The sequence below is a fragment of the Eucyclogobius newberryi genome, unplaced genomic scaffold (genome assembly GCF_026437365.1).
Source record: "Eucyclogobius newberryi isolate DKJ021-1_F unplaced genomic scaffold, fEucNew1.0.hap1 SCAF_12, whole genome shotgun sequence".
Classification (NCBI taxonomy): Eukaryota; Metazoa; Chordata; class Actinopteri; order Gobiiformes; family Gobiidae; genus Eucyclogobius; species Eucyclogobius newberryi.
Genome location: NW_027315746.1, coordinates 21602774 through 21627331, shown reverse-complemented (window position 1 = coordinate 21627331; position 24558 = coordinate 21602774). Strand labels below are relative to the sequence as shown.

At 40.2% G+C, this 24558-nt stretch overlaps 1 protein-coding gene across 1 annotated transcript in view; it reads left to right on the top strand.

Moving 5' to 3' along the window:
- Positions 1–19029, top strand: part of gpc1b (glypican 1b) — a 76952-nt gene extending 57923 nt beyond the window's left edge. The window contains exons 3-10 of the mRNA XM_072441430.1: positions 880–1107; positions 2827–2990; positions 12847–13012; positions 13135–13265; positions 15278–15502; positions 15605–15738; positions 16747–16922; positions 17288–19029. Coding sequence (XP_072297531.1) covers positions 880–1107; positions 2827–2990; positions 12847–13012; positions 13135–13265; positions 15278–15502; positions 15605–15738; positions 16747–16922; positions 17288–17499 — 1436 coding nt within the window. The 3' untranslated portion in view covers positions 17500–19029. The remainder of the gene's footprint in view (positions 1–879; positions 1108–2826; positions 2991–12846; positions 13013–13134; positions 13266–15277; positions 15503–15604; positions 15739–16746; positions 16923–17287) is intronic.
- The last annotated feature ends 5529 nt before the right edge of the window (positions 19030–24558 follow it).

The window sequence follows — 24558 nt, the reverse complement described above, 5'->3', positions numbered from 1 at the left end:
CCCTTATGAATATCACTGTTGGATGTTGCAAAATGGATGTTAAAGTGGGTTCTCAGCGTGTACTACTAAACCTACAGCCTTAAACAGCTCCTTCTTTGCTTTTCTTTCTCCATTAGAAATAGAGACAAATAAATTGATCTATAAAAACACCCCCAGATATCAGCACTAATATATTGATATTTAACTGATTTGTTTTAATATTTATTTTCTTTCATCACATGGCACAAAGAAATTGGGTCAAAGTTAACTGCTATTACACTTTTGAGCAACTTCTAAAGTATTATTACGTTATGCAAAAGATACATTCATTGCAGTGGCATGTATTTTACTTCCTGTTTCTCCCGTCAACAATGATTCATTTGTGTGTTTTTTCAGTATCACTCATAGTTGCTTTACTGTAATGTGACCAAGTCTTCATAAAGTCCAGGGATTGTTCTAATGTTATCTGTTGCAAACTTATATTAACGTGTTCTGCGATTGTCATGGTTTTGGAAAATTATTCTTTGGATTGTTTTACATGAATACGGTGTATTGTATTATTGATCAATGGTGAGAACGATTTATTTCTGACCAGTAATTGTCTTTCAAGATTGTGAGATCGGTTCAATGCAGGCACTGTAATTTTTAGATGGAAAATCAATTTGCTATATTTTTTTCTTCACCTTCCTGACTCTGAGGTAACGCTCCTATGCAATGGGGTATATAATGTGTTCTCAGTTCTTTGACATTTCACAGATGAGACGCAGCTTCCCCCTCTCCAGTTTTAGCTCTTTTATGGCACCTGGGCACAAAAACCATTCAAGAAAACTGCAGAGAAAGGCAGTAGTAACAATGGCATGCTTAATATTTCAATATTTCCTTCTTTTTTTTTGGTTGTAGGTTTCTTCCTGGAGTTGCTGAACCAGTCGTCCTCCACATTACATGACACGATGTTGTCGACGTTTGGCCTGCTCTACTCCAAGAATGCCCCTCTGTTCTCAGACCTGTACAATGACCTGAGGCACTACTACAGAGGCTCCAACATCAACCTGGAGGAGGTGCTCAATGATTTCTGGGCCCGGCTGCTGGAGATGCTCTTCGGCTCCGCTAACAAGCAGTACAACATAGGTACTTTATACTCTCTATATTTACAGTAATTTGTATTCTGTAATATCCATATCAACATACTGAAAAAACAACAACATTTGACCTTTCCTGAATAATTTTAGGCTGATCTTTCGCTGTGTTAATATTAGACAACACAGTAGGGGTGTCAAGATGTAAATTGTTAGTGTTGCGATTATTGTGAGGAAAAAAACATCACAATTTAACGATTATTCATGATTTTTGAGACTGTGACTAAACAGCAAAATCTTAAATTTTCATGTTATTGTTCGTCAAGTTTGTGACCAGCTCTGTGAAATTGAACTTTGTTAATAAAAAATGATTAACATGTGGGTCTATTTTTTGGACCATATATTGAACTAACAAGATTTAATTTTGCTTCTAAAATTGTCACGATTGTTGCGATTAGATTGTGATCTGAATAATCATGATCATTGATTCATTTAATCATCTTGGCATCTCTACCACACAGTAATACTAAAGAAAATTGTCTAGCATTGTTTAGAAAAAAAGAGTTTCAAATATTTCCTTTAGTATCAAAATCAAGTTTTAGCATTATGACAACACTAATATGGACAGTGTAACTATAAAAATGATTCATTTATTCTCGCACTAACTTAAATCTGCGGCTGATATTTGGTAATACAAGGCTTTATTCACTCATTATGCAAAATAGTTTTAATGATGTTATTCACACCCTACAAACGTACCTTGAGCTTTGTTTAATTCTATTTTATTGTGTAATCCTGTATGTCATTGCCATAAATCTCCATCTATCAATGCTGGAAATGGCCTTCAATACAAAGCAAATTCTCCAGTCTCAAATATTCCCAGGAGGCTCCTAATCTAAAACAGTTTCAGTGTATAAAGTATTGATTAAAACGTGTCAACATACTGAAACAGACCCACAGTTGTAAGGCCCTATTTGAACTAATTATGAAAGAACATCAGTGGTGGAAGGATGCTATTATTAAAAGAATAATTATTATTTAAAGCAGAACTTTGGTAAAAGAGCTCCCCCTGCAGCTCCCTTGTGATAAAACATGGTCGAAAAATTGACATCAAAGCTTTTTATTTTATTGATTTCTGTCTTTGTCATAATAAGACATTATAATCGCATTCAAAAACATTTTACATGGCCAAATATCAAAAAAGAGTCAGGGTTTCTCAGGAAAGTTGTCATGCAAGGCTGGTTTTCTGCCCACAAACAGCAGGGGGCGACAATGGACACTTCAAATGCCCTGAAAATAAATATTTAACCATAACAGAGACTTACAAATACTATTAATAAGGTGAAAATGTTGCATAGTTCTGCTGTAAGAAAGTACAGACAGGAGAAAAACATTCTGAAGTCAAAGTACCACATATACAATGAAAATATTGTTTAAAATTTTACTTTTAAGAGTAAAAAAATAGATCATATTTCCCACAGATTTTAAGAACAGTTTAGTGATTTTGCACATGTGACTATTAAAATCTATTAATTCTTCTTGTGAATCTTATGCATCTACTTGCTTGAACTCAACCGCTTTAGGCAGGATGTCACAAGATGTTGGTCAAAATAACCCCTTAAACCAAATGTAAATTAACTTTTACAGTTAAGTTCAAAAAGTGGAGTAAAAAGTACAAATGCCTGCTCTTAAATGCAGTGAAGTATAGGTAAAATATAAAGGTCAGATACCTCCAAGTTGATCTTTGGTACGTTGTTTCTTGCCGCTGTAGGCGAGGACTACCTGGAGTGCGTGTCCAAGCAGATGGACACACTGCGGCCGTTCGGAGACACTCCTCGTGAGATGAAGCTCAAAGTCACTCGGACGTTTGTGGCGTCGCGCTCGTTTGTCCAGGGCCTGATGACCAGTGGAGAGGTGGTGCGCCGGGTCTCACAGGTAAAAACTCAAATATCAAAGCAATAGTGTCGCATCCGAATTTCAGCTTAAACAAATCTAATGTGGTTTGTAATTTGAAGCGGATGTTTGCAGTTTAAGGTTGAAACGTGCTGAACATTGGACTGTGGAGTAACAGTTTATGAAGTTACACATTTGAAGTTTTTTTAGACAAGAATTTGCAACAGAAGGACTGAAGTATTTAAAAGTATATTGAACAGCATTTTAATTTTATTTTTGTGCATGTGTGTACGTCTTAGTGTGTGATTGGGTTTTAGGAGGTTTCTATTCAAGGTGTACATTTTAAACATGCCCAGCAACAAGGCCATTTGATAAAAGACTTAAATCTGAACTGTAAAACATGGTGAAGGTTCATTTGGTTGACTATTTTTAACTGTTAGGCAACAATTCGTTTAGTCAGACATGAGTGTTTTGTTTGCCTGCCTTACATGCTTCGGCTATTTCTAGTATCCTCCCTCAGAAGTGTCACAAGATGTTCTAGTGACGTGTCTTGCAGGCTGCTTACACGGCTTTGCACTTAGTACTGACTATTGCATACAATAACACAAGTCTAAACCACAGTCGTAGAAATGTAGTCATCTGTGTTATTAGCAGGTTTATACAAGGTTCTTAACATAGGACAGGATGTGACTTGAATTATGGGCTTTTTTACTTTTTAATTGCTAATTCTTGCTGCGATCAATCATGATTTTCAATTACATTTTGTCCCTCATTAGGAACCAATGAATATGACTTCCATCCTAATTCCTTGGACATAAATGACAAAAATCAAGCGCAGCATCATTCTCAGGTGTCAGATGTAAACAATGGCTGAATCACTGTTTACACCAAACGTCTGATCGTTATCTGATTTCTGATTGTTGAATTGTTGTGGAAACGGTGTCATCTGATTTAATTCTGATTGTTCACACTTGCAGGGTTAGGGTTAGTGCAGGTTTAATGCGGCAAATGCAAAAGTTATTTAAAATCCATTCTACATTGTAAAAAAAAAAAAAAAAAGAATCCACCGATTGATTCATTGACATGAGTCTCCAGGTGTTGTGCTAATCGGATTTCTGTTGGACACGTAAACACAATCCTAAATCATATTGAATTACTGTTGTATTTGATTATTCTACCCATTGACAACTTAAAAATATCTCAATTAGTTTAAAATTCAATGAATTGCACAGCCCTAATTTCATCTCCTGACGACATCATGGAAACGCCAACGCCTCTTGCTGTTCTCTTTTATCAATTCAACATGGAGCTGAATATGGACTGTGTAAAAATGCTGTAGATATGGCTGGCTGCCTATTGAACTACAAATAGCAGTATTAACTAATTCACCTCTCCTCAGTCCTCCCATTACTCCGTAAGACAGCACATGCACAGCCACACTCTGGGCCTATAACTATGACAAATGCGTGTCGCTGCAGATGAGTGGGTCCATAAAGCACGGCCCGGGAATCTGCCAATCAGCACCTACGACCACATAATGTCAACCTCGCTCTGAAGAATGTGTGCGCGCGCCGCGGGGAGGGTTAATGCATCCCCGAAGACACGGTCCCCTCTGAGCAGCAGACACCAGGTTATGATCCCTGCCGCACCGCAGAGAAATCATCCCGACGGGGTGGCCCAAATCGATGAAAAGCCCCTCCCCAACTCGTCCACAGACTCTCGAGAGATCGCCCCGTCCTTTGAGAAGACGGATGCCACCGCACGGATGAATACGAGCGGTTTAGCTGCGTGAAATATTGCAAGGTCAGGCTATGTTTTAAGCGTTAAGAAAGCATGACAAAGTAGGCGGAGGAGATGGCGGAGGAGCACAAGGCCACGTGTTGGTTTTGAGAGACGGATCAATGCTGTGTGATGTTGCTCGCCGTGATGGATGCGAGATGCCCTGGCGGAGCTCACAGGCTGCATGAAGAGCAGGGGGGGAGGAGGAGGCCGCGATAGATCTGTCTCTGCCTGCATCGTAGTCCCAGGCCGGAGGATCAGCAAACACGAGGAGTACAGTGTATACAGCCGATGACAGTTCAATTACAGACACGTGAAGATACCCTGTGAAAGACGTGTCGGGAACTATTAAGAGGAACTAACATCACTGGTGTCTGTGAACCATCTTTGTGTGTACGTATATAACATATGACAAGGTGTCAAACAGAAGATCTGTGAAGTGAAAATGAGGGTTTTAAAGTGCTTGGAAATAATGCGCTGTGAGAGAGTTTAATTCCCACAGTGAATGAAAGTGAGTGAATAATGGTCTGTCTTAAAATGCAGTGTTTTATTGGACTTTAATTGATTTTAGTGAGGAAAAATGCAAATTAAGTAGCAATATTTTATGTACTGTGACAAAATTCCCATATGGAACTAGGTTAAAGGAATTCTTCTCTTGAACAAATCAAAGAACTTCAAAGAAAGTCTAGTTTGTACAGTACATTGTGAACATCGTGAATATCAAACTACAAACTATTGAGCCAAGTTTTTTCAAGAAAATATGTTATATTATTCACCTGGCCAGTATCCTTTTAAGGGAATTTCCGCTGAACTGATTTGAAAGTTCTTTAAATTGCTTTTGCTGTGCCGCCCGGTGGTCGAGTGGTTAAGGCGCAGCACACATGCCAGGCCCCGTGTGCAGCCGGCCGCAGTGTTGTGAGTTTGAATCACGACACTGTGACAATTTACTGCATGTCCTCCCTTCTCTCTCATCCCCATTTCATGCTGAGCTGTCCTGTCCAATCAACCCTACGGGCCAGAAAATCCTATCATGGTAAAGGCTGATGTAAGCGTGCTGAAACTGGTCTGCATCATAACACTGCTGGAAGGTTATAGTGTTATGCTATATAGGGTTACTATACAGTTGGCAATGCGTCAGATTATGGGGCGTGGTCTGGCATGGGTGAAAATGTTAATCAATAAGAAACATCTTTTAAGAAGTTTCTTTGCAAGTCATGTCTATTTGTCAGGACAACTGCCATGTTACCCCAGGAAAGTGATGGGATTGTTCTGAAAATGTTCAAATAAAAAAAAACTGGCACCGCTAGCATCCCGTTAGCATTTAGCCTGAAGCGGCCGTTAGTATTCTAAGATATTGATACAAATTTTGGCTGTTTGAACACTTTTCTTCTTCTCTTTTGTCTGTATTTTGCATAATATATACTGTAAGTCAGCATTTGCTCTTGTAGTTGTTGACCAGCGGTTGATAGAGCAGCTCCTCTACATTGAAATGAATGGACTGCTTGTGGGCGTTCCCTCAGCTGCCAACTGTATCTATAAAAGAGATTCTGAATAGTCCAGATCTATATTTTGTTCTTATTCATACAATTCCAACAGTCCATTATCACATGTGAACAGTGGGGATCTACAGAATGATGGAATACCTGCACACAGCATAAATACTTATTATATTAAAAGTAAAAGACTTTCACCAACTGTTCTGCTTTATATTCATAACTGGGGTGTCTGCCCTTACCACTGTCCTTTGCTTATGCAGATTAAAATGCCAGAGATAGGAACAAATGTAATCGTGACAGAATGCTGGAAAATTAAAACTCTGGAAGAATAACTATCGTCTCATCGTCCTTAGAGTTTTGTGTGGGGTGAATTCTTCCTGTTTGTGGATCCCCATCATAAACTGCCCTTGAAATGGAGTGATTGCTAATTTAAAGCTTCCACCATCAATGGATCGGTCATTGATTTTCATTGATTTTCCCTTTAGCTTTGATGGCTGACAAGGTATTGAACTGGTCCCCATTAAAAGAAGAAATACAGCCATGTGTCAGTCAATTAGAATGTGGTGAGAAATGCAAATGTAAAAATAATTGTATCGTTTTTATCAATATCACCTACCCCAATGCAAACCTTCTCAATTATTGGGTCTGGGTCTTTTGGCTGCATTTGGATCCCACCTTTACATGGGCCAGTGTCTTCCATAAAGTTTCTCTCGTCCTAAAATCCCTCTTATTTGCACCAGTTGTCCTGCCCTTAACTTTTCCTCTTTCTCTCGCTCTCTCCGTGTACAGCTTTATTCCCAGGGGTGGGTTGGGGGGTAGGGTGGGGGGTAGGGTGGGGGGAGTAGGCCACGTGCCACGTGCATAACTGGCTCTGGAGGCAAAGAGTCTGGATCAGCTGGCTGCCGAACACAGGGGGGAGAGGTCGACCATATATCCTTACTAATTAGAAGGGAGACAGCGGGAAAGGCCGAACCCAAAGAAACGGGGCCAACCAGAGCAAAGCGCTCGCGACACCGCAACACACACATGTACACACACATGTACACACACATGTACACACACATGTACACATACACATGTACACACACATGTACACATACACGTACACATACATGTACACACACATGTACACACACATGTACACACACATGTACACACACATGTACACATACACATGTACACACACATGTACACATACACGTACACATACATGTACACACACATGTACACACACATGTACACACACATGTACACACACATGTACACATACACATGTACACACACATGTACACATACACGTACACACACATGTACACACACATGTACACATACACATGTACACACACATGTACACATACATGTACACATACATGTACACACACATGTACACACACATGTACACATACACATGTACACACACATGTACACATACATGTACACATACATGTACACATACACATGTACACACACATGTACACATACATGTACACACACATGTACACACACATGTACACATACACATGTACACACACATGTACACATACATGTACACATACATGTACACATACACATGTACACACACATGTACACACACATGTACACATACATGTACACATACACATGTACACACACATGTACACACACATGTACACACACATGTACACATACACATGTACACACACATGTACACATACATGTACACACACATGTACACACACATTTACACACACATGTACACATACACATGTACACACACATGTACACACATGTACACACACATGTACACACACATGTACACATACACATGTACACACACATGTACACATACATGTACACACATGTACAGACACATGTACACACACATGTACACATACACATGTACACACACATGTACACACACATGTACACACACATGTACACACACATGTACACATACACATGTACACACACATGTACACACACATGTACACATACATGTACACATACATGTACACATACACATGTACACACACATGTACACATACACATGTACACACACATGTACACACATGTACAAACACATGTACACACACATGTACACACATGTATACATACACATGTACACACACATGTACACACACATGTACACACACATGTATACATACACATGTACACACACATGTACACACACATGTACACACACATGTACACATACACATGTACACACACATGTACACACACATGTACACAAACATACACACACATGTACACACACATGTACACACACATGTACACAAACATACACACACATGTATACATACACATGTACACAAACATACACACACATGTACACACACATGTACACACACATGTACACACACATGTACACAAACATACACACACATGTATACATACACATGTACACAAACATACACACACATGTACACACACATGTATACATACACATGTACACAAACATACACACACATGTACAGTAGAAAGCACTTAACGTCGCATACTTACAAGTGAATTTTTAAACATCGCAATATATTTATTGCCAAGTCCTGAAGTGAAGAGACCTTTTTTTCTCTAGTTTTATAGAGTATATTGTGCATTTGTTGTTGTAGTGGGGTTAACCCAAAACGCCAGGTTTTTTGCTAAGTAAGTATTTGTTAGTTAGTTAGTTGTAGAAAGCAAAAGGAAAACCATACAATACCAGATAAAGTACGATATTGTCACAAATCCCCAAGTGGAAGGGAGTAGTTCATGATTTTAAGTGTAATAATGTATATAAACATATCCATTCCTCTAAGTTAGTTTTGGCCATCTCTGATTATGAACAAACTCTGTGGGGCAAGAGCAAATGTAATTGCTCCTAGTTAATATGTTTGAAGATTAATTGAGAATACTAAACAAATGGCAACGTCAAATATAACCTCAAAGGGGACCCCAACTGTGGAGGCCATTGTTAATGTGATGTCTTTTAATAGACTTTGTAATTGCAGGCTTTAGAGAAAAAATAAATAAATTGCTGTGTAATTCAACCCGCAATTTTAATCCAAGCAGTCGTACTTCAAACTCCAATAATAATCACTCGAGTCGTGTTTTCTTCTTGCAGAATTCCTTATTCTTTTTTTGTCATGAACACAAGGACACAAAGCTGTGCAGCAGTGAAAATCCAATAACAACATCATCGGCTAATAATGAAAATGATGATTAGTTGTCAGCTGAGGTCAATGAGTCCTATTACCGACTCATTTGAAAAGGCCCCTCCCCGCGTTCTCCCGGCCTCACCACAACTCCAAGGTTACAGAGGAAGTTGTCAGCATCCGCCCCCAATTAGCCACCCCAAAGCCGTGTTTCATGCCAGGATCCCCGCGCTAATACTGTACAGCTGATGTAACCTCACAGTAAGATGAATACAGCTCTGCAAATATCAAGAGTTTCATTAGGAGCAGCCGGGCCCCTCCTCTGCGTGGATCATCCCCCTGTGACGGCCCTCGCAGATTTGTGGTCGTCTTCCTCTTCACCAAAACATGGCGCTGGTCTGACTCATGCTGGGCTAATGAGCGGCAGGCTAATGGAGGGCGGAGACGCACCCTGACTCATCCTGCTTTAGAGGTTTGGAGATTTGGAGATTCCGATTTGACGCTGATCTGCCCCGTCATGTCTCAGTGAAAGTCAGTTTTAATGATCATGTCCAGTTAACACTATAAAGCCCGCTGCTGGAGACCATGTGCTATTGAATGCTCTTTCAATGAATAATATATAGAGGCGAAAGATGAATAGAAAAATGTATTGTATTGCAATGATTGGAGATGAAACATTTGAATATTAACGCAGTCTATAATTAAAATCATCATAGTCTATCATGAAAATCATCAATGTAATCATCCAAACCTGGTAATGTAAAGTTATTTTTCTGTTATTTTAGTTTTACTGCTCATTCTTGTTTTCTGCGATACATAAACTTCAATAGATGTTTACAGGTCTGGAATATTGTTATCAGAGTGTTTTTTAAGTTCAATGTTGCCCACACATAAACATAAAATTGCATAATTTTCACGGGGCGACTCCAATGCTGTTTATAACTAGGCAATGAGGAATAACAATGAGTTAAGATTAAGGTAGATTTTATTGTCACCATAGGGACAGTTGTCCTCTGCATTTGACACATCATTCAATGCCACTGGAAACCTGTCAGGAGCAGTGGAGACCCATCTCCAGGTCTTATGCGAGGCTCTGATCTTAGCCGGAGGATTTACCTCTTGTGCATGTTTTGGTTTGGTGGGGGAAACTAGAGAAGACCCACCCAGGCCAACTGTGAGGCAAGAGTCCCAACAACTCTGTCACCGTGCAACCATATAATATTATTTTAGATTAGATTAACATATTCCTTTTCAGTAAATGTTAATTTGTTTGCATTGAATCCCTGAGGAACAGGGTCGGTTGATTCAGGAAGGACAATTCATGTCAATTCAATACTCAAATCAGTGCCTCTAGTAAAATGATGATTTGTTGTGGATGTCCCTGCAGGGCAAGTTGAAGGGGGAAACACAGCAAATACTGTTGTACTGTGCGTTATATTTTGGGGTAAGTACTAAATTATCTTAAACATAAAGGCAAATTAAAAGAAAAAAATTCCTCTGCAAAAAGCCTGGTTAAATACTGGAAGGAAAAGCATCTACCATAAACATGCTGAGTCAATAAGCATCACTGTACAACTTTGAATTCATGTTGACAACCTGAGAAGCACTCCGAAAATAATGGATTTCACCATGTTTTTTGGAAACACTTCTGTGAAGTGTTCTATAGTGTCCTTGTGATTCCTATTCTTGTCCTGTTTCAAGTGTAGATTATAGTAAGTCTGATCTGAGCTGCAGACTTTTCTGTTGGAAGAGCAGTTTCCAGGAAAAGCATCAGGCTGGCCCAGATGTCAGCTCAGTGCAGTTTTGTATGCGTAGCTGGGCCTCTTCATCCCCGAAACACACTCATGCACACACACATACTTCCACACACTTCCTCTCAGTTCTGTATGCAGAGCCCAATTCTCCGGTGAACAGAGCTTACTGGTATTAACCCAGTTTCACTTTTCACGCACTAAGGCCCGTTCCTAGGGGAGTAGCCTTGTGGGATGGGGAGAATTGGAGGAGGCAGGAAGGAGGATGCGGCAAGGAGTACTTGTAGCCCATGAATGTCTGGGGCCTTTTCATCTCACGGGAAACCAGAAGCAAATTATCTCAAACTGGTTACTGCGGCAACTGAACAGAATAAAGGTCCACGGGAAGAGGAGAGGGAAATGACCTTCTACCGCTCAAAACCTGTCTCTGACTGTGTCGACATTGTAATGTATGTCTTATTATTGCACACTTTTACAACTGAGGACATTTCACATGCTCAAAAACTGTATTTATATTCCTGTGTAACTCTTAGGGTTTGCGACCAAACAAAACTTGAAAAATCCTTTTCCGTGGGCTGCTTTGGGGGAGGCCCAGGGGTCGAGAGGAGCAGGTGAGGAGGCAAGCTCTAGCCCGGTGATTGACAGTGACTGTCGAGGAAACATGGCACAGACTGGACTTAATCTGGACATAAAAGATTCATGAATCTTGATTGGAGCGGACACTCCCTGGATGCTAAGATTCTACTAACATGCTTCATTGGCCCCTCAGCTTTGGACCCACAAGTCCGAATTTTAACAAATATGCACTAAAATGACCAGCGATGTGTTTATACATCTATTTTAGACCTATTTACACAGTCAATCATTTTAAAAAGTGGTTTTGGTATTTAGTGGCTCTTTAAGTTAAGTTTACATTTTAAAGTGGAATGTATAGTAAATAGCAGTATATCATTTGTTTTTTATAGGGACCAAGGACTGTACAAACACATTCATCTCATAAAAGAAGAGATACTTTAGACCAAGATCATTTCCATCTTCAGTCCCTGGGGAGGTTAACAAACATGATAAAAGTGTATTTAATACCCAGTAATGTACAATCAAACCATGCAGTCTCCTACTCCTTTGTTTAAAAATATCACACTTTACATTTAACATTTAAATGAGTGCTAGAAGTACTGGATTAGAAAAGGTATTACATTAAAAATGACTATATATGATAATTTACTACATGCAAATGCAAAATCAGTGCTGACAGTAATTACTCTCTGAAACAACCTTTCTAACATACGAACATGGTAGAAAAAGATCCAGTTGAAATCATCTGGTCACTGTCTTTGTGATTCTCATTCTTACATTATAATCTTGGCTCATAGACTTACAATAGACAATACCACTTTGTTGTCTTTTTTGATATGCTTCTACATAGATCATCTATGATGGTTAAAAAAAAGAAAGGTATCATCACATTTCTATTTCCTTTCTTAATTTCTCAGATGTAAATTGGCTCACTGAGGAATGAGGGTGATTGAGGAAAGAGAATAGATTATGTCTGATTGGCTCTCCTTACCATAGCCCTGATTGACAGCTAAGAACTCGAGAAGGCAAAGAAACTGAATCAGCACCGACTTCCCTCATGAGAAGAGTGAGACTTCACTTTAAACACCTTTAATCAGTTCGCTCAATGATGATGGATGAGCTCATCGTCTTCCTCATTGATGTATGTTTCCTTCCTGTGTGTGTCCAGGTGCAGCTGAGCCAGGAGTGCATGCGGGCCATGATGAAGATGACGTACTGCCCCCACTGCCGCGGCATGGCCTCGGCTCGCCCCTGCGCCAACTACTGCGCCAACGTCATGAAGGGCTGCCTCGCCAACCAGGCCGACCTCAACACCGAGTGGAGGCATCTGGCAGGTGGGCACCGCTTCACCATATGGAGCTGAGGACACTGTTAATTTAGTCATGGGAATGAGTCCAGTGATGAATAACTCTGCTGATGTTACTAAAGGCTAACTCGCCATCTGTGTGTTTTGCAGACACGCTAATACAAGTAGCAAACCGCTTTGAAGGAACGATGGGAGTAGATGTGGTCATCCTCACTTTGCCTTTCCGCGTTTCAGAGGCAATCTTCACCATGATGGACAATATAGAAAGCGTTAACCTTAAGGTACAAGAACATTTCAATACTGTATACAAATATACTGGTGGGAGCAGTGTTCTGATGCGAGGTGCTGAGGGCCCCTGTGCTGCTCAGCCCAGGGCACGTGGTCTACTCCGGGTATTGGAGCGTGGCTGGTTAACACAGTAAGGGGGGTTTTATAGATGCCCCTTTAAAACACTTGTGTTACGTTGTCTGATTTCAACAACATCATTTTTTCAACGAATTCTTGACTAAAACTTGATGCAAGATCAATATAAACATGATACATCCGTTTTTGTCTGTTGCTACATGGTATTTTGTTGATCGATTATAGCATGGAAATTATCTATTTAATAGTGTTAGCATCTTTTAATCATTTATATTTCATGAATAACTGCATCTTTGTGAATGAAAAATGTAGAAATACATTTTAAGTTCATGTAATGGTGAGTGAGTGTTATACCTATGCCAAAAATGCAGCACACTACTTTCACAGCAGTATAATGCAGTTCAGTTTGTACTTTTAAACCTGATTGTATTTATGTACACATGTTGACAATATTTTAACTTTGAACATGGCCCTGCTCTCCACTAATTGTAAAGGTAACACTCCGGCTCCAATGGTTTTAATGCCAAACCAGAGGAAATCAAAGTGTGTGTGTGAGTGATGCTGCGCCTGCAGCTCAGGCCTCTTCACTTTTTGTGTGAGCCTTAAAAGCCACTGCAGCACTAAAGTCTGACTGATATTTGGTGAGGGTGGGAAACAGTTACGATGGTTTAACCTCGAGACAAAGATGCTTCTGTGTAGCTGTGACCTTTGACCTCAAGTAGTAGGTTAATGGCAGCAGCTTTGGGTGACTGCTGCCATCGATGCTGCTTATCCTTCATATCTAGTCTATACTTTACTCCTAACTGGTGCAGGATGGTTGGAAAGTGCTTTATTTACATTTATTTTATCATGATGATATTTTTAGCTTTATGTATTTATGTCTGGGAATGACTGTGTATTCAAAAACAAATAAGAATGTCTTTCATTGTTGCTTTTCTGACTATAAACAATACAGACTTTCAAATCATTTCAATTTAACATAATACATTGTCATATCCATTCCTTCAAAGTCTGAACTCTAAAACCTTCTTGATTTTAGAGTTTTACTTGTGCTCTAAACCACATGCTTTTACTAACAGTAGATTGGATTAAAGATCATTTTAAAAAGTACCAACCGGATCATTGACTATTTCAAATGTGAGTCTTTCACAGCCCTACATTAATAATTTTTACCTAAAAATAGTAACAAAAAATACTGATCCTCAGGTCTTTAGTCTTTTACATTATGATATTTAAATATATTCATTAACTAGAACTAAAAAAATGAATATTGTATAAATGCCTTTTCAGAGTAACACATTCTCTCCTGTATAACATCCTCTTCCTTATGAGCCATATGTTCTCTTTCACTTTAAGGCAGCACTAACCTCTTCGCTTCTGTATGTGCTTCAACTTACTCTGAACCATCGTGATTTAGAGAAAATGTCTGTGGGCTAAAGACAGGATTAGTTTGTGGTTGCGTCCAAAGGCTCAGACGTCTGATGCTCTCGTAAACAGGCCAGATTGCATGACAGATTGACTGCAGTTTTCTAGCGTACTCCCTGAGCTCTGTTTATAAAATGTTAAGGCCAATGGCAGCTTTCTAAAAGTGTGATTCATTTGATTCACTCTAGGGTTATGTAAATGTCCTTCAGAACTTGTCCCTGTTGGTTAGCGGATGAAGTTTGGCCAAAATGTTCAAAGTTTCCCTTGCAAAAGCACAGATAGAACAAATTGACTTTAGTTTTCTGTGTGTCCACTGGATGCAGGAGCTTTGGTTGGTCAGTACAGCCAGCCATCCAAAGATGTGCATGTTTGATTAAATTGAACATGAATAATGCATCTATGATAATATCACTTTTTAGGAGAACAATTGAAAGCTTAGCAGAAAAAGTTTACATATATTTTCTATTATTATGAAGCTCACAAGTCTTGTTTTTTGTCCCTGCAGTTGTACCAGAAATGTGGCGACCTCCGGGCAGGAGGCGGCAGCAGCAGCGGTAGCAGCAGCAGCAGCAGCAGCAGCAGCAGAAGCAGCAGCAGAAGCAGCAGCAGCAGCAGCAGCAGCAGCAGCAGCAGCAGCAGCGGGGCCCCCGGGGCAGAGGAGGAGGTGAAGAGGGCCAGGATCACAGTGGATGACAACCTGGGCCCCAGCACCAGCACACTGGGCATTCTGGTCAGTTCCCCTTGTGCCCGCTCACTGCGAGGGCTTTTTATACTTCTGTATCACGTCTTGTGAATGGTTGAGTTGATGTGCAGATGATGTGTCGTGTTGCAGGTGTCAGACGTGATCGTGAGGCTGAGGAACATGCAGCCGTACTGGGTGTCTCTGCCCACTGTCCTCTGCAGTGACCGCATCGCCACCGGGACAGGAGCCGAGGACAAGTGCTGGAACGGCATGAGTCGGGCCAGGTACTACAAAAATGAGATATCACATAGTTATTGTCGTAAAACAAGGGTTTTCCTTTTTCTTTTTTTTAGTTTAACATCTTGTAATTCATATTCGTAGAAATACATGGTGAGAAGTGACATTTTATATTAACAAACTAGACTATTTACAACCATAATAAAGTATGAAATTCTTCATTCATAATGAACAAATAGATGTATCCAGGTTTAGTAACTACATTATTAAATGGTTTGGGGGTTGGAGTGTTATTAATAAATTAAGTAATTACAAAGCCTGAATCATTCTTAATTAAGTATTCTTATAATAATCCGATCATGGTGGAGTGGAGATGAGAGGAGAGGAGAGGAGTGGAGATTTGAGGAGTGGAGATGAGATGAAAGGAGTGGAGATGAGATGAGAGGAGTGGAGATGAGAGGAGTGAAGAAGAGTGGAGATGAGAGGAGTGAAGAAGAGTGGAGATGAGATGAGAGGAGTGGAGATGAGATGAAAGGAGTGGAGATGAGAGGAGTGAAGAAGAGTGGAGATGAGAGGAGTGAAGAAGAGTGGAGATGAGATGAGAGGAGTGGAGATGAGATGAAAGGAGTGGAGATGAGAGGAGTGGAGATGAGATGAAAGGAGTGGAGATGAGAGGAGTGAAGAAGAGTGGAGATGAGAGGAGTGAAGAAGTGTGGAGATGAGATGAGAGGAGTGGAGATGAGATGAAAGGAGTGGAGATGAGAGGAGTGAAGAAGAGTGGAGATGAGGAGAGGAGTGGAGAGGAGACGAAACATAGTCACAATAAAGAAAAGTGACGATCCGGACAACTCGATCAGCTCTAAAGACATATTTATTTTGTTCTCACGTTTTAGTCTTATGAAGGGCCGCGCCTGCAACATCACTGGGGTGACAACAAAATCAATATCTCTTTGCAGCCGACAGAATTGTGCAGATCATCTCTTTTCTTAAATGTAATAGTCAAACTGTTTGCGAGGGAACAGAAGTCAACTACAACCTGTACTTTTGTGTCCCAGATATCTTCCCGAAGTGATGGGCGACGGCCTGGCCAGCCAAATCAACAACCCAGAGGTGGAGATCGACATCACCAAACCAGACATGGTGATCCGGCAGCAGATCATGCAGCTCAAGATCATGACGCACAGGCTCAAGAACGCCCTCAACGGAAACGATGTGGACTTCCAGGACACCAGTGAGTGCTTCTTTAAAGAGACCAAAACTTTATCAAAGCCCTGACATTTACTTTAAAGGTTTAGATTAAAGCAAATAAACAAGTCAGAACCCGATTCCGTAAGCAAAAAGGCATCTAAAATGAGATCAGATTTGAAAGGCGCCAAGCATAAATTAGAGACTCATTTTGAATTATTCTGTTTCTGCATCGTGGAAAATGATAGGAACAAAATGAGTGTGTGCCGCCTGTGTAGACCCTCGCTCCAGAACATGCTCAGAGGCAAACTGTAGCATCCCTGCGCTGCCCTTCATTACTCGGCAGCGGTCGCTTTACGTAGCGGGCATTCTACAAACGTGAACCGTAACGAGCCGTTCTCTCTTTCACAGGTGACGAGGGCAGCGGGTCGGGAAGTGGCATGTGCGTCGACGAGCTGTGTTCCCGGGACCCGCGCCGAGACGCCCCCAAACCCAACCAGCCCAGAAACTACCCGGAACCCCCAGAGGAGGGGCAGGCGGTGATGGCCTCGGCCCACCGTGACCTCCCCCGCCTCGCCTCGCTCCTCCTCGCACTGCTCACAATGCTACTGCTGCGGCGATAATGGACTGGAACCCGCTTTTCGAACTGGGACTAAGTATGGGATACAGGTGGGGGAGAGGGAGGGGCCTGAGAGGGGAGGGGGAGGGGCCTGAGAGGGGAGGGAGGAGGAGATGCCTAAACGAAATGACAAGAAAGGAACTGCTTAAAGGATAAAATGGATGAACTTGGAAGAAATAGGATTCTTCAGTGACATTTTCTCGCTTTCATTTTTTTCATTAGAGCTGGTCTTTTTTCACATTGTATACCATTTACCGGTGTTTGGGGTCTTTCAGAATATATTTGTACTAAAAGACTAATGTGTTTGTGACGGTACAGTGGTGTTGACACCATGACAAAAGAACCATTTTGAGAGATGTTCCCTTCTTTGTATCGGCCACTCCTTCATAGCAACAGTTTCTCAGTAAATCAAGGAGTATTTCTGACAAACCGCAAAAGAAAGTATCATTTAGACAAACTTATTCAACGTTTTGCAAAGTTTAACATTCGTTTTTAAAGTCGGTTTCTAAAAGGTGTAGCACAGATTAAACAATTGTCATGTAGCACTTCTTTGTTGTTTGTAAAATGTCAAGGATGAGGGTCGTAGTGAAATCTCCAGGACGCTCTGATTTAAAGCGCATGCAGATCTGACTTAGGAGAAGAAACCGCATTGAGGAAACAATGTTTTTTTTATCGGGAAATCTTGGCTTGGCATTACATCAGTGCGTTTGCAGAACTCGTCATTTGTAAGTGGGACTTGTGAATCCTGTCTGAAAGGCAAAGGAAATGTGTCGGACTGGGTGAAAATACAGAAACAAGAAATGTTTTAATGCGACAGTGAACTGGCATGAGGATATACATATGAAATATACATGAAAGCCCCACATTGGGACAATCCACTCTGCATCTTTCTCAACTCGCTCTGTAAATGATTTGATGTACTTTGGAGCTCATCTCAGCCTGTCATTTCAAACTTATGTTGTCAGAAGATTTTAAGAAAACGCTTTTTTTTCAAAGTGCTTTAGTCCTGCGTCTTTTTCATCCCCGCTTTGAAACTCAACTTGCCTGTGACTTGCCTTTGCCACATGGTAAAATTTGGGGTAATTATTGGTGGATTTGACAGTTTGTCAGTGTTGAGGACTCTGTGATGGCGACATTCCATTTTTTCAGTGCACGGCCGTGACGTCATCCGCTGAAATTTGCACAACTCCTCCCTTTCCTTTCCTCTCTTGGCCCGTTCATGTGTCTCCCCTCCTCACCCAGATTATAAACTGCACTTTTATCAGGTCTGCATAAAGGCGTGTCGATGCAGACACTGTAGATCACGGCACGTGTGGGCGATGAGCCACACCCTAAATGGGAGAATGCCAATTAATGAGGAAAAAGAAAACTTTGAATAGTTTTGTTTTATTGCTTTTATTTTGTTCAGAAATCTATCAAAGAGTCTGTGCTTAACAGTGACAATAGATGCCCGAAAGGTTCAAAATACAAAAATGTCTCATTTGCTGTTGTACCTGAAATCTTGTGTCAATTATATACATTTTAAGATTTTCAAGATGTCTGTGTCATCATTCTGTGTTTGTTTTGGAGAGGAGGATTAGCCGCTTCCCCGAGTTCAATGGGTTTGTAACTAAAGAAAAGCTAGTGGTTTCATTTGCCCCTGTGGCTTCCCAGAATGCACCGCGGCAAACTGCCACCAAAAAAGGACTGGACACTCCAGTGATGATGTCAGAGGGACAGCTGCTTTTTGGTGTTGCCACTTTGAGGCATTCTGCCACATGTTTGGAGCACACTGTGCTCTTTGTGCAGGCAAAAGTGTGAGTGAAGACTAAATCAAATACTGTCCATTGTTAAATCAATATTACATAGATTTTAGATCACACACAGTGTATGTTAACTTACCCCCACATCCTGTCCCAAAGTGTGGGGAATGTTTTTTTTCACCATAATTGTCTTTTTTTCAACTAACGTGTTTTATAAATCTGAATGGATTGATTTTAACCAGTTTTTATGAATTTGATGAATGAGAAAAATATAAACTAGCCAATAATGTTGAATGTCCACAGTTCTGTTGTAAATGCCCAAACAAAAGTTGTAGCTTTTTTGTGGATTTACTATCCTTTCATCATGGCTTAGGGTTGAATGCCAAAGTTAAATTTGGCTCATTTTATAATGTAAATCATGCTTCTGAGTCAACTGTGCAACTGTTATTGTTTCTTTCAAATACCCGGGATGTCAAACTGTTTTTTCTGACAATTCTCTCTCCATAACCAGACTTTCACTGCCATCTGCTGGAGAACTTAACCTATTACAAATTAAAGAGAAAATATAGCCCCTTCACACTGTTATAGACCACGTGATTTGACATAAGGACTTGTAGGTGCCACCGCTGTATTCACACACCACAAATTGTAATATAGTTGAACCAAACATTTCTTATGCAATGTGATGACTTAATGCATGAATCTTGAGCCTGAAAATACATGGTTTATGTGGTTGACTGCAATATGACATAATGGTGTCTAGATGGCGGTGTTGACACAGATTATAAATCCATATTAGATGATTCCATTCACCTCGTGTATCACCTGGAGCACACAACATAAACCAAGCGTTCTCACAGGGCCTGGTGTCTCCACAGAACTCCACAGAACACATCAGGATTCATCTGACATTTAAGGACCCTCCTGGGACGTCATCAGCCCCTGTCCTAAAGCAATCTATGATGACCTTTGACCCCTGACCTTCTCAGTTGTCATGTAGCATCTAATAAAATCCCACTATTGCGATAGTTTCCCTATATTTTATTTAAGGATCCACTGTAGCGCATATCAGCATGAGCTCGCAAGTAAACCCACAAATATTATTATTGCAATTCATAATAACCAAACAGATTTATCTAACTTCAAATTGTGATTACATTATGCTGTATTTTATGTTACTTGTCAAATTAGTCGTACTCATTGTTGAGATTAAGTCTGGTACATTTCATGATTTTTGCCGGATTTTGCATTCATGTGTGTCGTAGTTCATTTAAAAACAGATTTCTCGTGCTGACTCATGGTGCATGCTGGGAGGAAGGTCAGTTTTAACATCAGCGGGTTAAGTGTACTGTTTATGTGCTGTGTGAGTCTATTAACTGAGCTTATCCAATTAAAGTAGGACTCATTCCTGCTACAGTGGAACACATTTTCTAGAACAACACTCCCGTTAAATAGGCTGTGGGGTATTTTTGCATAATTGATTGCAAAAAATATTCACTGAATCTGACAATTCAAATTAAGTAGAGGAATTCATTTAAATTTAAAAACAATAAAATTCCCATCAGCCAGTGAGAAACGGTACAGTAAAATCTACTGTTAATACATCTAAAATACTTGCTTGAACAATGATTCTTTTTAAAAAACTTTTATTATTACCACTACAGAATAAAAAAGTATTCTATTATTGTTTTTTTTTATTTATTTGAATGTGTGTGTGTGTGTGTGTGTGTGTGTGTCTGTGTGTCTGTGTGTCTGTGTGTGTGTGTGTGTATCTATGTCTTTGTGTTGACCCTACGACGAGCTGGCCCCTGTCCAGGATGTTCCCCGCCCAAGGCCCAAAGTCACTGGGATAGGCTCCAGTCACCCGCGACTCCTAACGAGAACAAGCTGTAGAAAATGAATGAATGAATAATAAATTAAGTTTAATAGCATATTATTGTCATTTTCCACACTATTGTATATGTAGAAAAGTGCTGTACAAATTGTGACCATTTAAAATACAACAGCCCCTCCACACTAAGTGGGAGGGACAGGGACAAGCAGGTGGTGGACCCTTAACCAGAAAACATACATAGTGCCTTTAACATTTGTATTCTTTTCAGTTTCCTGTATGTTGTCTAGTCACTTCAGCTCTGTCCAATCAGCAGCAGACACTCCCCAGGCCTCACACAAAAGTCACTCTGAACTGAAGTGTCTGGATCACAGCAGGAGACCCAGGAGCTATGCTTTTGTTTGTAGTGTGGAGAGAGTCAGTGAATACCAGCTCTGTGGTCCTCAACATTTCTTTAATAAACTACTGGCTGGATGAACATTTTAAAAGGCCAATCCTTTGATGTTTAAAAAGAAAAATTTCAGAGGAATATTTTGATTTATTCAATATTTCCCTGTGTGTGATGTGCGTCTGTGAGAAATGAAGCCCATACACTTACATCACTGCTGTTTCATCTGATTCTGTTTGTAGTGGCTCTCAAAACTATTTATATTTACCATAATCTTCCCATAAATCTGACTCAATATTATGCACTCAAAAGCTCATGTGATTTTTTAAGTTCACACACCAACATCGCATACAGAAAAGTATAAAGAAAATGCACATCTATACATTTGAAAAGCTATAAATGGAATCTTTAGCAAACTCTGTCTTCTCCTTTCTGCTATGGTCAAAATCTTTATATTGCCAATCAAATATTAGTCAATTAATATGTTTGATCGACCGATTAATGTTCTAAGTGACCAAGAGAGCAGAGCTCACTGGAGTTACTTCAAACAGACTCAGTAGTGCTCATCACTAAAAATGTACAATTAACCGCAAAACACAGGTTCAGATATAAACCAAAAACACTAAACATTATTGTGCATTTAATGATGAAAATGTGCAGAAATATTCCAAGGTATATTTTTTCTTCTAAATCCAGGAAACATTCTGGATTATTGTTTGCATATTTAAAGGAGATCAGTCCTTCTTTTGTTGTTGGTTCGAGCCTCTATGAGCCTATTACGATATTATTGATCTTTGTCCAGACATTCTTTGTTGAGAACACATTTTTGACAAGTGTCCAGGGTAGAATTGGACCCAGGATCTTGGCTACGACCCTACGGTATGTTTTAGGTTAATTTGATAATTTAATTTTCTATTCTGAACTTTGTCCTTACCCATTAAGCTTTGGGTCTTTCTTTCCTAAAATGCTTGACTGAAATGACTTCAAATTTGAACTGAAGCTGTTTATGACCCTTGGAGGGCCAAACAAATGGCTGGACTCTAAGAAGCTTTGGTGTGATGGTCTGATTAACACTAGTTTGGGCATTTGTTCAGTCTTGACAATTCCTCTTTAAAACCTGAAGCTACAAATTAGATTTAGAGAAACGTTTTCCGAATTCCAGGGCACAAACTGAGCCTTATTCATCCAAGAAAGTTGGATTTGACTGGAAATACGTGGGTTACAGCTTTATTTTTACACTTTAAATGCCTCGAAGCGTGATATTTTATGTATTCACCAACTGATAAAAGGAAAGAAAAATGTCCGTGAGCGATAAAATAGGACCTGAATGACAAGTGCATGAAGCAAATTAGAGTTTCAATACCTGAAAATTAGATCACATTATAAATCAATCAATCAATCAATCAATCAATCAATCATCAACTGTCTATCACAAAGACTTTATTGGACACGATAGCAGACGTGTGCAATGGGGGAAGAAAGAGGGCAAATAGTCTCGGCCAAGAAGCTAATCCACGACGCTTAGGTAGTAACAATCACATAATGTGCAATGCCTTACACCTCTACGCCACCAGCAAACAAACAAATCCACCATAGCTCTAATGCTTCCACACTAGGTCATGGCTCAACCCCTGTAAATGCCCTTTCTCGCTGGATGTGTCCAGTCTGGCCTCTGCCTCCTCCGGTCTTACATCTATATTCTTCTGCTTCCCTCACGGTGAACCTACTTTTGGATCTCCTCTTTTGAGCCGTGACCCAGAAAGAGCCTGTGTTTGTGTTGGGGAGTGCTGACCCTCTCTCCGGGAAACACTGTTCCTGCCACACATCTGTATTCTGCCCCGGCCCGTGTGCTCATATTGTCAGTGGCCCGCACCCAGACTGCACAAGATGGATGGAGCTGAAGCCCAGCCTAATAACCAGTCTATCCCTGGAGGGCATCTGAAGCCCACCCCCCCTCCTCTGTTACCTGGGTCCCTGCACTGTCCCCATATTGACTCAAACATTTTATTTTCGACCATTCATTTTCATCGGAACATCCCTTGCTATTACAATGCTTTGGGAAATGTTTTAAAATGTTCTAGGTTGAGTTATGATAAGAATTTGGCCTATTTTGGTTTTTACAACATCCATTCAGTTGATAAACAGCAGTAGCAAGTGTGGGTAACGTAGGTGGATCTCGTCCAGAAGCTTTTGGAGGAACGAACGGAATTGTACGCCAAAGGGCTGTGACCGGGCGTCGCTTTTTGACATTCTCAGGATAAGACTGTGCTACAACACATTAACAGCCAAATAATAATGCATATTGTGCTTTATTGGACACTCATACCTCTTACATTGCATCATCGGTGTGCTGAATATATATAGAACAAATAAAAGAGTCAATTGTAGTGATTTGGATGATAATTTTGTTCTGCAGAAGCGATTTAATTGACTTGAATTGTCTAGTCATTTTCATTTAGATGTTTTTGTTTGTTCAAAGCCAGAATTCAAACTCAAAACCTTTGGGCTGGATGTCACCAAAAACATGCAGAGAAAGCAAATCCGTTGTGTTTTTCAGTGAAGTTCAAAAATGTAAAGGGGTTGAAAATGCAAATACCGTATTTTCTGAACTAGAATTTGCACCTTTTTTCATAGTTTTGGCCGGGATGCGACTTATACTCCAGAACGACTTATATGTGATATTATTCGTTATTTTCACACTGGCAACATCATTTCACATGTTGATTTTTTTCTCACTGACAACCGCTCTAGGCTCTAAGTGAGACAGAAGAAGAATCTGCACTTCCTCTACCTCCGAAGTTTGTGGAGTTGTTTAGAAGTGACACAGAGGAAGAAGAATTCAATGGATTTAGTGATTTGGGGTGATACTGATGCTTTGGTAAACTTGTTAGCATGTTCTTTATGCTATAGTTATCTAAATAACTGTTAATATGTTACGTTAACATACCAGACACTTACCACAGTTCTGTCTGTGCGTCATGTAGCTGAAGGTGTTAGCGTTAGCATACGTACACCTATTCACAGTGTTCTCTCATCTGTTATTATTTTAAACTGCATTTCAAGTTTAAATGTCTGTTCTTGGTCTTGGATTTTATAAAATAA